At 39.2% G+C, this 14,168-nt stretch overlaps 1 protein-coding gene across 3 annotated transcripts in view; it reads right to left on the bottom strand.

Annotated features, from left to right (window-relative positions):
- The window catches only part of ZFYVE28 (zinc finger FYVE-type containing 28), a 288,813-nt gene that overhangs the window by 78,203 nt on the left and 196,442 nt on the right, over nucleotides 1-14,168 (bottom strand). For all 3 annotated transcript variants that reach the window (XR_003369620.2, XR_003369619.2, XM_026648078.2), the window contains exons 4-7: nucleotides 11,334-11,536; nucleotides 9,976-10,065; nucleotides 8,388-8,477; nucleotides 251-352 (exon numbers count right to left, since the gene is read on the bottom strand). Coding sequence is in view for 1 of the 3 variants with exons in the window: in XM_026648078.2 (XP_026503863.1) it covers nucleotides 251-352; nucleotides 8,388-8,477; nucleotides 9,976-10,065; nucleotides 11,334-11,536 (485 nt within the window). In the remaining 2 variants the exon portion in view is untranslated. The remainder of the gene's footprint in view (nucleotides 1-250; nucleotides 353-8,387; nucleotides 8,478-9,975; nucleotides 10,066-11,333; nucleotides 11,537-14,168) is intronic.

Genomic DNA, 14,168 nt, shown 5'->3' with positions numbered 1-14,168 from the left:
ATAAAATGATTAAAAAAGGGGTAAAATAGAACTGGAAGAAGTTAGAAAATACCAGAGTAAAGAAAATCAGCTCAACTGACTGCTGGGTATACAAAAGATACACAGGAAAAAAAGAGGTAAATTATTGTAACAGAGTAAGCACAGAAATAGTTTTTGAAACATTTTCCTTTTTATGTGTAATTTTTAGTCCTCTCATTTTTCACCCTAGGAAAGATGTAATTTCAAGAAACAGAAATCTTTTATTACTTGCCTTATTTTCCTTAGCAAAGTATGGAAGGGTCTGAAAAGCTCAGACATATCTTCTGGCTTGCGGTCCAAGTTCAATGGTCCTTCAGAATAAACTACAAGCCCACTGTATTTAAGACACACACACAAAATAAATCTTTTTTATGACACTTGGACAGAGTATAGAATCAGAAAACCATCAATAAACAAATATTTGAAATTATATTCAAGATGCTGGTTGCATAATTATGCACAATTTTATGTAATTTGTTCTCTCTCAGATACCTTATTTTTCTTTTATTTGTAAGAAGTTACAGATATTTAAAAACTACAAAGAATTTGCTTCCTTTATATGTGGGGGGAAAAGCAATGAAACCATATTACAGAAAGAATCCATTGTTTACTTCATTTATTTAACTGACTTGGAAAAACTGAAAATGAGTGTATAGAAGAAATTAATATCTAAATAAGTGAATTATCAGAATATTTTGGACTCTACTGTCCCAAGATACATTCCAGCTTTCTTCTTCTTTCTATTCTAAATAGGTTCTAGACAGGTGGTTTGGCCCTTTTGAATGCCAGTGCTTGAACATTCCCTCTCTGTCAAATTAAAATACAGAACGGTAGAAAAAACATCTGTGCTAGGAAAGAAACATGATGCTTTATAGGATGTAACATTTCCATACTACCAGGCTACAAATGAAATTAACTGCTTGTAGGAAAGCTTACAAAGAAAGGAAGCTTTAGTCCTGATCCTGCAAACACTTATGTGCATCACTTTAAGCATGAGTAGTCTCATTGATTTCAGTGAAACTACTCACATGCATAAGGGTTTGTAGTATTGGGGGCGGGTCTCAGAGCCCTGAACGGGAACATCTTCACTATATTTAGCCCCACAGTGTGAGCTCAACTCAGTCCACCTGAGCTCTGAGACTTGCTGCCACAGGGTTTTTGTTTTGTTTGTTTTTTGCAGTGTTGATATACTTAGTTTGCAAATATTCATTACTTTGAAGGCAGCCTTCTTAAAAGACACCTAAGCTTCAGAATGGTGCTGATTAATTCCGAGGGGGTCTGAATCTCTCAGACAGACTAATAGAGGCATTCAGCACAATAATAACAACAAACTCACTTTTTGCCCCATTTTTGGTTCATTACCATCCAGCTCTGCCATGAATGGCCAGCTCAAGATCTTCTGAAACACTCCAGCATGTATCATAGGCTGATATAATCACCAATACTATGAAATCCCACTGGAGCACTGTCAAGGCTGGATCCCCACTTTGAACTTTAGGGTTCAAATGTAGGGGCCTGCATGAAAACTTCTAAGCTTATCTACCAGCTTAGCTTTGGTCCGCTGCCACCATCACAAGAATTCCCTCCCTGGGAAGCCTTGAGAAACCTTTCACCAATTCTCTGGTGAACACAGATCCAAACCCCCTTGGATCTTAAAACAAGGAGAAATTAACCATCCCCCCTCCTTCCTCCACCCTCCTTTCACCAACTCCTGGTGAATACAGATCCAAACCCCCTTGGATCTTAAAACAAGGAGAAATCAATCTGGTTCTTAAAAAAGAAGGCTTTTAATTAAAGAAAAAGGTAAAAATCATCTCTGTAAAATCAGTATGGAGAATAACTTTACAGGGTAATCAAACTTAAAGAGCTCAGAGGACCCCCCTCTGTCTTAGGTTCAAAGTACAGCAAACAAAGATACACACTCTGGTAAAAAGGTACATTTACAAGTTGAGAAAACAAAGTAAATCTAAGACGCCTTGCTGTCTTTTTACTTACTAGTTTGAAATAGGAGAGACTTGTTTAGAAAGATGGGGAGAACCTGGATTGATGTCTGGTCCCTCTCAGTCCCAAGAGCGAACCACCCGTTAAAACAAAGAGCACACACAAAAGCCTTTCCCCCCCCAAGATTTGAAAGTATCTTGTCTCCTTATTGGTCCTTGGGTCAGGTGTCAGCCAGGTTACCCGAGCTTCTTAACCCTTTACAGGTAAAAGGATTTGGAGTCTCTGTACACAGAGAGCTGTTACCCTTCCCTTTATAGTTATGACAAGCACAAAATCAATATATGGGGGAATCACTTGAGTGCTATTTCTTTGCTTTCTGAGAAAATGTTGCTATGTTTCTTGTGTTTACAACCAAAGATGGTACAAAATAATGAAATAATTTATTTAAAACATGCCCAAAAGTTTTCCTTAAAAAAAAAAAAAGGATCGGTCTGTCACTCTGCAACTTTAGTTTGGGCCTCCATGTATTAGTGAGAATCTTTTTTTTACTGTCATGTTACCAGCAAGGTCCATTCTGTATCGTCTCCTCAGCACTGGAGCTAGCCATCTGAGTTCTTATGTCAATATGCCAAAAGCCAAGCTTGTTTATTGGGGGCAATCAACACATAACGCTTAATATAATGGATTTTTTTCATTCTATTTGAAAATCACCTTTCACAAATCCTTTCTGGCTGAAGACCTCAATTCTCCAGTTACCGCAGACCCAATTTTAATTCTTTAGTTTCTTTATTTCAGGAGACAGACTGCCATCAATGAATTAATTGCTGCTGACTCAGGTACTAAAGTCTTGTCTAGAAAAATAAGCATTACCTTTTCTCTGGATAGAAACTAGAGTCTGCTCAGGCTAAATTTTTAACTGCTGCAAACCCATGTTCCTTGGGCCAGTAATTATGTTACAAAATTAGCACCTTTCAGATATGGTTCTGTCTGAATTTCTTCAGGGAGTGAAGAACTATAGAAATTAGATGAGAGGGAGATCTTAGATTTCATGCAACCCATTGGTGATATAATCAACAAGACAAAACTTCATGGGAATGTTTCATTCTGAAAGCAATCAAATATGAATTTTTGCCACTTCGGAAAGGGTGAACCATTTTATATTGTTTTGCTCGTATGCTTTTGTGAAACTCATTTCAGGTGAAATACTTTTTTTTTGGACAGAGCCACTCTCAGGCTACTTCTGCACTACACACCACTTTCGGTGAAAAAAAGCATACTGCGTTGTGTGGCTACACGTCAGTGAAAGTCACTGGTAGTGGGGAAAGGGTTCAGTTTCTCTCCACTGCCACCCGACAAGGAAAGGCTCTGACAGGGGGTAGGCAGCAGGGGAAAGGCTCAGACTTTTCCCTGCTGCTCCACCCTCGCCAGAGCCTTTCCCCACCACTGGAGTCTTTCTTTCCCTGTGGCAGAGGAGAGCTCCAGCAGCAGGAAGCTGGCAGCCTTTCCCCACTGTCCTCTACTGCTGGAGCATTTCCCTGGTACCAGAGTCTTTTCCTGCAATGGAGAATGGCTTCCACAGTGGGGCCTTTTCAGTGGAGAATGGCTCCAGCATGCCATCCGTGAACACACATGCCACCGAAAGAATCCTGCAGTGTAGACGCACCCTCAGAGCTCAGTCCTGCAAAGAGTTGAGTACTCTGACCCTGTTCAGTGGGGCTGCTTCAGTGATTTGCTGGATCAGGGCCAGAGTGCTCTGCACCTTATAGGATCAAGTTATCAGGCACATTTTTGCAATATCTCAGTAAACATACAAAGACACTTCTGCTTGAAAATACTTTCCAGAAGTTTTGTAAAAGTTTTCACAATTTAAGAGAGAAAATATTGTGAAACAAAGATGAGATATTTGGCCCAATTCTACTAACATGAGGCCTTTGGACTGTCTCACTTTATTATTACTCACATGCCTTTAAATACTGGAATGAGATACACATTTCATTTTTCATAGCCTTTAATTCTAGTAGACTGAGGTGGAATAAGCTGAATTCATTTAGTCCGCTCCCCTCGAATGGGTTTGTTCCTCGACAAGTTCCTCAGTACGTTTTTTAATTGTCAATTATCAGGATTTTTAACAGAATATTGCTATCTCTTATTAAATAATTTAAAAACATTCCTCTGAGTTATCCAGCATTAGATGCAGTTTGTGTTGATTGGCATTGGTCAGTATGTTATTTTTCAGTTAGTTTATTACTACTGTACATGTTCCTAGAGGACTTAAAATGGACAGACATTTATAAGTAAAAAGATAAACATTGTGTCAAGTATCGGGGGTAGCCGTGTTAGTCTGTATCTACAAAAACAACAAGGAGTCTGGTGGCACCTTAAAGACTAACAGATTTAGTTGGGCATAAGCTTTCGTGGGTAAAAACCTCACTTCTTCGGACGCATAGAGATCAACATTAGAGCTGCCATGCAAGTTCATGCCATTCAGCATAAGGATAGTCCCATATGTCTTTACAAACTGAATGGCAGCAATTACTGTTCATCTTCTAAAAGAGTGGTTCTTAACCTTTACTGCAGCCTGCACCCCTTTGGTTCTCAAAAATATGTTCTCACACCCCTTATCAAAAATCGTTCAAGTAGGTCAGTTCTTTAAACCTAGATATATCATAACTATAGAATGAAAGAGATAGAATTATATATTTATTTAAATTTTGCAGTTAAAATTTAACGCAGTAATCGTTAAAAAATGTATAATGTTAATAAATACATAGGTTTGATGAAACAAAGTAATTGTACTTATGTGCCTGTGCTTAATTTGTGTTTTCGATGATTGACCTTATAAAAAAATCTGGCATGTCTTGCACCTCCAGAAAGGGCATCTCGCACCCCACGGGAGTGCGTGCACCCCAGGTTAAGAACCACTGTTCTAAAACATGAACACCATGTAGTAGAATGTCTGGAAAAGTGGTTCATTATCGATGAGTCTGAAGAAGAGTAGTTATCCAAGTTATAGTCAATAGGCACTCCTCTGGCACCAAATGATATGGGACTTCACATGCTACCCCACCTTGTGGCAGGGAAAAATAGGAACTTTTGAGGGGATTTAGAGGAACCGCTTGTAATAAAATTTTAGGATAAAGTTTACAGCAGGCTAGAGAAGGTGCCATGGGTGCTTTAAGTGAGGAAGTTACACCTTTAAATCCTAGTGCATTGATGGGAGGACAAACCTTTGAGAGTTTTACTGCACTGACAACCAACAACAAATATAAACAGATATAGACAGAGAGAAAGACAGACACACCTATGCACCCATCCCTACCCTCCTTGAAATGGCAGGGAAAAAAGCATTACATGTAAACTTGTCCAGTAGTATGTAATCAGAATTGAGAGAGAAACTGGACTGCAGAGAACTGGAGAATCCTGAATATTTTTAAATGGACCAAGTGATAACGTAATATTCAGTATGGTGGAACCAATGTCTCCAGTTCTCTCTCTCTCTCGCTCTCTCTCTCTCATATTGTTATAACTAGTAGAATTCTAAGGGTCCTTTAATAAATGATTTAGTCCAGCAGTTCTCAAATGGTGGGTCACGACCCCATTTTAATGGGTTCGCCAAGGCTGGCTTAGACTTGCTGGGGCCCAGGGCCTAAGCCGAAGCCCGAGCCCCACCACCCAAGGCTGAAGCCTGAGGGTTTCAGCCCTGCACACTGGAACTCAAGTTATAGGTCCCCTGCCTGGGGCTGAAGCCCTTGGGCTTCAACCTCCCCCACCCACCCCGAGGTCAGTGGGGCTTGGGCGGGCTCAGGCTTCGGTCCCCTGTCCTGGGGTCATGTAGTAATTTTTATTGTCAGAAGGGGGTCTCAGTGCAATGAAGTTTGAGAATCCCTGATTTAGACCATTGCTTTTCTCCCCCACTCCTATATTATGGTCAAGTTGACCTAATTATTCCCAAACCAGCATTGACAGAGCACTAGCTAATCTATGCTTCAAATCTCCAATGATGGTAATTCTACAGCCTTTACAGGTAACTTGTTCTATTGCTCAGCTGTTCTTGTAGCTAATTTTTCCCTATTTTAACCAAAATTTTCCCTGCTATAGGTTAATTCTGTTACTTGTTCTTATCTCACTGATTATTTTTGAAAGGAAGCTTAGTGGCTAATGAAAAAGAAAAGGAAATGAAAACAAAACTATTTAAAGAAACAAAAATCTATATCTTAACATTGCAAACCAGCTCTTAGGTTACAAGTTCACAGACATCTGGTATGACATTATGCAACATATACTGTATAATGTGTACAGCATATCAATGCCAGGTAAGCAAGCTTAACAGAAAGTGATCCTGATAAGTATATCTTAAACTAATGCTTTGTTATCAAACAGAGGATTAAGGGTTCAAAATGGTTTATGACTAAAATAATCCAGTAGCAGACTATTTTCAAGTTAAATAATTTAATAGTAAAAACATACCAACATTTTAAAATTTGTGTAAGACTCTAACCAATAATGAAACCTCAGGATCCAGAGTGAAGATTAAACTAAAGTACTGAAAATGCAATTCGCTTAACTGGCTGGTCTCCCCCATCCTCCATGTGTGCAAAAATTGTCATTTTACCCTAAGAACTTGTCTACATGACACTAGCAAAGCGCACTAGAGGGTTGTGATTTGTAAAGCACTCTAACATGCGGGGCTTTAACTCCTCTGTATAGATCCTGCTGGTGCACTCTAAAATATACCTCGTTCAGGACTATGTTAACATGCCTTTTAGGTATCTTTTAGAGCATACCAGCAGGGTCTAGATAGGGCAGTTAGAGTGCAGCCCACTAGTGTGCTTTACAAATCACACCTCTCTGGCATCCTTTGTCAAGCTGCATAGACAAGCCCTAAGTTTACAGGCATTCAGCGAAAGAATTTATTGTATAGTAGCTGCATTTCATGCTACATCACCTACCCTACACAATGCTGCATAGCTGGGTGAATTGATCCCCAGAGATTTTGATCTCTCTGCCAGTCCAGATATCCAACTGCATCTCACCCTAACTAGCAACACTTGCTAGAAAGAACAAGATTTTTATTCACTAAAGAAATACAGTATGCTAACAAGCATGGCACCTTGTAGATGTATCTTCCTTAGATTTTAAGACTTCTCTCTCTACAGTCCAGACTTTAGGCCTACCAGTATTCAAGGAAACTTTGTATCTGGCCGATACAATTTTTCCAGGAATATCAGCTGGTGGTGATGCCTGTTTTCATCTCACTGTCTGTTCTGGGAGCAGCCAGACTGATTTTTAATCTGGGATAGGCAAAGGCCATTTCTCAGAGAGTCTTTGGTTTTCCAGCCAGACTAGATTTATTTTTTTTTTGTATGAGTTTTCCTCCTGCTACTGCAGACTCTGAATGGTGTTTAATATGATGAGCAGTCACTTTCTCATAGTCTTGCTGACTTTTGATGCTAAGATTAATTTATTTATTTAGTTAGTTGTGACATTTATAGGCACATTACTCTGCTTAACAGGAGCAATGAGTCAGAGTGATTTCTGGAGGAGAAATTTACACATGCAGGATGTAAGGTTTCTTATTTTCTAACTATTCTAGTTATATTAATACCCCGATGCAAACTTTAAAAAACCATAACCCTTTATTAAAATGCAGTAATTGTAGCCTTGCTTCCTTTACTCCAGAGAAATTGCTGTCTTATTAAATAAAGAATATCCATTAGGGAGCATTCATCTTGTTTATTTCATATGTGCTACTGTGGTAAACTGATTTAAGTGGAAAAGCTTGCTCCACCCAGCAGTCTGAGCAGAAAAATTAAGGGCCAAGAGGTAACATGCCATTTTTCTGATTCCATCCAGTTGCATACAGTAAACACATTCTAGAAACAGGTCTGTACCTCACTCACTTTTTGTTACACTGTACTATGCCAACAGATTCCATGGCAGGTCCCTTTGGTTCTAGTATGTATCACTAAGGAAACTAAATGATTACTACTGAAAATCAGTTTTTCATGGATCCATATGATAAAGCTGTTACTTATGCAGTGAGGTAAAATATTTGCATCTAAAGAATTTATTTATAAAAGATGAGTTTACAGTACCTAGTCTGGTTTGGAAGATGTGATGTTCTAAACCCCTTCACTTCTGCATTTCCTTCTGGGGGATGTCTGACCAGCTGCTCTCAGTTCCTAGTCTGCATAATTAGCTGCTCTGACTTTTCTCCTTTTGGCACTTGTTGCTTTATTAATGCCACTCCTTGTTAATTCCTTTGTGATCTTACTGCCTTTTTTGGTTCTTTCTTTGAAAGAATGTGCTCATAAAAATCAGCTGCAAGCAGGTGTGAACAAATAAACACTTTGCTATGTGACTTTACCAAAACTTTCAATAAAATATTATTCATAGATCAAATCAATGTAAAAGTTATAAATACTTACCACACAATGGCTAATCTTGGGATGGTAAACATTAATGCTGGTTCATAGTCATCAATCATATCTTGAGTGAGGTATCCAAGCTTTAAAGCTCTAGGTAAATAAAATACTTGTAAATCATTTTTCAGAATGTTCTCAGCTTATTAGCTGTTCATAAATACATTTGAATAATTAAATAGGAAAAACTATGAAAAAATTAATGTTGTGATATAAACCAGGCAAACTGAGGAAGAAAATTCATATTTAAAGCTCACTCTACATTAACTCTGTCTCTTTTGACTATTATCAATCCCACTCCACCTAACAGAAACCAAATGGCTCAGTGATCTGCACTCCCAACTCCAAGGTGCAAAATTTGCAAAGAGTAGGAAGAAGCCCTGTATATATTTAATGAACTTCCCCTGGTGACAGATGTGATGCCATGATTTACTGTCAAAGGCAGTGTTGGAGAGAGTCCATCTCAGTCTCTCTGTTGAGTCTTAGCTGTAGAAGGAAGGACAAGCCATTCCTGAGGAGTTGTTGGTGATGAGCCATACCTGAGGAGATGCTGTCCCCTTGTGGACTAGGGGACACAGGATACACCTGGTTCCTTGTGACCTGCCCCCACCACCACCAAAGAAAGAAGATGTGGAAGACCACCCCAGGGGCGAAACATAGCCACATTCAAACAGACCTCTGAGTAAGTCCCTGCTCAGAATTCCCATGTCTCTCATCCTTTCCTTCTCCCAAGCCCATGTTTCCACCAGGCAGCCATTGTCTCCATTTTTCTTTGACCGAGACAATTTGACTACACAGCAAAAGAATGCCAGAAGTGCAAGTGTGTTTGCATGCATATTAAAATACCACATTGAGGGAGGTAAAATCATCGTTATTGAATGACACAGGATTCACAAAATTGTTTTGGTATAATCCATAACCCCATGTATATACATGCACAAAGCACACCTCTTGGTTTTAGAATTCTGGGAGGCTGAATCCATTGTCATTAAAAAAAAAAAAAAGTACAAGTTAAGACTTCCCAATGCAGTCAAAAACAAAACCAGTTTTCATGGACACTCTCCTCCCCCAGGACTATGTTTTGACAAATTTCAACTTTGTACTCCACACCACTGAGTCTTTAGAGCTGTCCAAATAAAAGTCACAAGATTTTTTTCTAATAATGGGAGAAGTATGTGCCCTCATTCTCAAAACAAAATAAAAAAATACCCTAAACATTTTTTGCGCAAATCTCCTTTCCCTACCACATCACACCAAACCCCAGAATCAAACAAAAAAACCCTATATGCCTCTGATCCAGAAAATTCAACTCAAAAGGTACAAGATAAAATGGCCTCTAGAATGGAAATGCTTAGTCAGCCTTAACTGTATATATCATAACCATGCACTCCAACTACAATACAGTGATTTTTTTTATGTTAGGCCAAAACATTTCTGCAAATAGCTAATGTTTTTTGATTTTTTACTTGAACAATCACCAGGAAAATGAAATGTTGCTTCCTAAAGATTACAGGTATGAAATTTGCATAATATGCCAGATCACAGGTAAATACAGCAAAGAAAAGTGTAATTCATATTTCTGAAAAGTGCTTACCTCTCTACTGTTTCACAAAAAAGCACGATTACCTCTTGCTGTACATAATACTCTTTTGGAGACTTTACAGGTACCATGGCTGATACATAACTACAAAGATTTTAAAAAGAGGTATATTTTAATTACTTTTCTCAACCCCTTCACAATCAGATATAACGTAATGGAAAAGAAATGCAGGTCAAATTATCTTAATAATGAACTCTGATGGTTTTCAATAAATTTTGACAATTTTCATTAAGAGAACTTTACAATTTTAGTGGAAATGAAAAGAATTTCAATTGCTTTATTTATTACTGAAGCATAGACTTCTGCAGTAATTTCATAAGTACTATTACAAATATTCAACAATAAAATCTTCATCTAATTTTTTTTTTTGCTTTCTCTAGATTGAAGAATAGTTTACTCTGCATTTTCTGAAAGCACAGTAATTGAATAAAATTAGGAATTTTATCTAATGCTATTCCAAATGAAATTACATTAACAAAGCATAGCTGATCAACAGGCTGTGGAATTTAAGGGGCTCTAACGTTGGCACAATAAAGTCTAGTGTATGTGTGAAATTATGTACAATTACTGAAAAATACGTGTTTATGTGCCGATAAGCAGTACTTGCTTGCAATATTTGTGCACAAGTCACTGGTACTCTACTGGACATAGGAACTGCACACTGGATCAGACTCATGGTCCATCTCGTCCAGTATCCTGTCTCTGATAAAGCTAGAGATTGACTAATTCTGAAACATGAGGTTTAATATCTCTTCCTAAATTTATGTCAGCATTCACTATTATACTGGATATTCTTGTTTTGGATGTAAATCTCCAATCCCTTTTTGATTCTTGCTTTGTTTTTGTCAATGGATTACAGAGTTTAGTTGTGCCTTGTGTGAAAAGTATTTCCTTTTGTCTGTCTTGAATTTGCCACCTTTTAATTTAATCAAATATCTCCTTTCTCTTGAGTTATGAGACAGGGAGAACAGAAGCTACTGCTCTGCTCTCTATTCATTATTGTATACACGTTTATCATGTGCCCTCTTATTTGTCTTTCTCCTGACAACATTATTAATAGGGAAGATTTACAGCTTCCATTTGTGCCTTTGAAAATCTCTCCCAAATATCATACCAGTATGCTAATGTAGAGATTACACTGTACTTGAAGATTGCAAATTCTGATTGCTAAGTGGCTATTGATTTTTTTAAACCTGAATAGAAGGGGAAAGGATGTGACAGTGTTATAAATAGGTATAAACTGCTAAAGAAATTCAAAATCTGTGACAAGGGAGAAAAAGAAAGATTCTTCTACAAGAAAGTGTAGCTGTAATAGACAATGTTCAGGATACATATATTTTTGAATCTGTTACCTTAACTCAAATTCAGCAAAAAGGACATCAAAATGTTTAAGCGACTCTTTCATTTTTTCTGTGTAAAGATTCAAATCCCTTAAGGCCTGGTCACGAATAATGTTCCTAACTTCCTCCAGGCTGCGGGTCAGATCCTTGGCCAATGGTCTCATAGCCATGCTCTCAATTTCACGATTCATAATAATGGAACCAGCAGCCAAGCACTGTAGAAATAACATTTAAAAAAAATGGATTAAAAAGTTGTACTTTATCCAAGAAAATGTTATAGTGCAGGATAGCCCTACAAGGGAAGTGGTCTTAGCCTCACCTGTGACTCTCAAGTAATGGGTTTGAGGCCAGGTCCCTACAGGTCTTGTGGTCCTCAGATAAAAGGCCAGCTCAGTTTGGGAGAACTAAAGGTAGCAGGAAGGCTCCTGCAAAAGACCCAGAATCAAGGGGAAGGACTACAAGGGGGTTGTCCATGTGGGCAGGGGCAGAAGCCTTAAGAGGAAAAAGCTTCAGAAGGGGCCAGGCAACAGGAGCTAATGTTCTGGTTTTGAGTTGCGTTGGACTGGTTGGTTTAAAAAATAAGCCCATCCCTGGAGAAAGGAACTGAATTTCTGCTACTGTTGAGACCTTTATTTCATACACTGGCCAGTGCATGCTCACCAGCTCACAGAGATCTTATAGGCATACTTTGTATCTTTTAAGAAGCCTTAAGAACATAAGAACAGCCATACTGGGTCAGACCTAAGGTCCATCGAGCCCAGTATCCTGTCTACTGACAGTGGCCAATGCCAGATGCCCCGGAGGGAATGAACAGAACAAGTAATCACCAAGCGATCCATCCCGTCATCCATTCCCAGCTTCTGGCAAACAGAGACTAGGGACACTATCCCTGTCCATCCTGGCTAATAGCCATTGATGGACCTATCCTCCATGAACTTATCTAGCTCTTTTTTGAACCCTGTTATAGTCTTGGCCTTCACAACATCCTCCGGAAAGGAGTTCCACAGATTGACTGTGCATTGGGTGAAGAAACACTTCCTTTTGTTTGTTTTAAATCTGCTGCCTATTAATTTCATTTGGTGGCCCCTAGTTCTTGTGTTATGAGAAGGAGTAAATAACACTTCCTTATTTACTTTCACCACACCAGTCATGATTTTATAGACCTCTATCATATCCCCCCCCCCCTTAGTCCTCTCTTTTACAAGCCGAAAAGTCCAAGTCTTATTAATCTCTCCTCATAAGGCAGCCATTCCATCCCCCTAGTTATTTTTGTTGCCCTTTTCTGAACCTTTTCCAATTCCAATATATCTTTTTTGACATGGGGCAACCACATCTGCACACAGTATTCAAGATGTGGGCGTACCAAGGATTTATATAGAGGCAATATGACATTTTCTGTCTCATTATCTATCTCTTTCTTAATGATTCCCAACATTCTGTTCGTTTTTTTGATTGCAAAAGCCTTACTATATAATATAACAGAAGATATAGAATATTTTCCATGGCTGGACAGGTCCCTTGATTTGGAAAACTATGTAAGTTGAAGTCCGGGCCGGCTCCAGGCATCAGGTGCTTGGGGCGGCCAAGGGGAAGGGACGGCACGTCGGGCTGTTCGGCGGCAATTCGGAGGTGGGTCCCTCTCAGAGGGAAGCACCTGCCGCCGAATTCCCGCCAAAGAAGAAAGCGGCACGGTGGAGCTGCCACTGGAGTGCCGCCCAACGCAAGTGCGCTCCCCCCCCCCCCCCCCCCCCCCACCGCTTGGGGCAGCAAAAACCCTGGAGCCGGTCCTGGTTGAAGTAAATCATACTTGCTGCATTTAATAGAAATATATTTTGAAAATTAAAAAAAACAAAGGGTATTTTATTCTTGAGGCTTTTATTTTTCTCTCTTTTTTCAATCCCTGTTCTTGGGTCTCTTTCTTGACTGCCAAATAGCAGCAGATGGAAGGCATTTTTCCAGCTCTGTAGGAGGACCTGTAATCCTAGACCTTGCTCAGCAGTTTGATGTACTGATTTGTGATACAAGGGCACTCCCAAGATCTCTTGTTCTTGTTCTCTAGGTAGTCCAAAGCAATAATTACAGTAAAGCAGAGTCAAGTCAAGTCTGAGATGTTGATGGCTACAATTCTCAGTTTGACTAAGATTCAAAATGAGGATGCTGACAAGAATACAATGTACATGCTAATCTCACTGTGGTTTATACAAATACATTCAGTCTCCTGTACTATGTACATTTACGGAAGATCATGGATCCTAGTTCTGTTTACAATTAAGTAAATCATCAGAATCTTATCATGGTATAGAACACTTTCTGAAACCAGCAACTCAGTTCAGCACAGAGCCAGTGAAAGCCTGATTCAGGAGGGCTTTATGTAACACATGCAAAGAAAAACATTTAGAATGTGGTTCAACTCCTTTTCTCTCCAAATGTATTGTCTATTTCAGTGCTTTCTCAAGCATTTTCTACCCCAGATGCAAAAAACCCAGCAATAGTTTCTGGCTGTAATTATAGTGGTAATTTACAGAGGGATTGTGGGATTCATTAGGATAATGCCAAGAAACTGTAGTTGGTTTTGCAAAAGGCCCAGAGAGGAGGCAGAAGTGTTGCAATGCTGGGTACTGCCATGAGGGAGCCTTCAGGGGTGGTTAGTTTGTCTACACATGCTCCACATCCCCTGACATCAGTAATGGACATGTACATTGATATATATCTATTGACTCTGAGCACTGGACCCTGAGACTTTCCTACAGTCCAGAATAGCCCAAGCCTATTAAATGTCAGAGCATACTGCAAGACACCTATGTACGCAGGCTTCTGTAGAGGTGGGCCTTTGAGAGAAAGCAGATG

The sequence above is a fragment of the Terrapene carolina genome, unplaced genomic scaffold (assembly GCF_002925995.2).
Source record: "Terrapene carolina triunguis isolate 2854851 unplaced genomic scaffold, T_m_triunguis-2.0 Scaffold66, whole genome shotgun sequence".
Lineage (NCBI taxonomy): Eukaryota > Metazoa > Chordata > Testudines > Emydidae > Terrapene > Terrapene triunguis.
The sequence above is the reverse complement of the archived record's forward strand: the minus strand, read 5'-3'. Positions and strand labels throughout refer to the sequence as shown.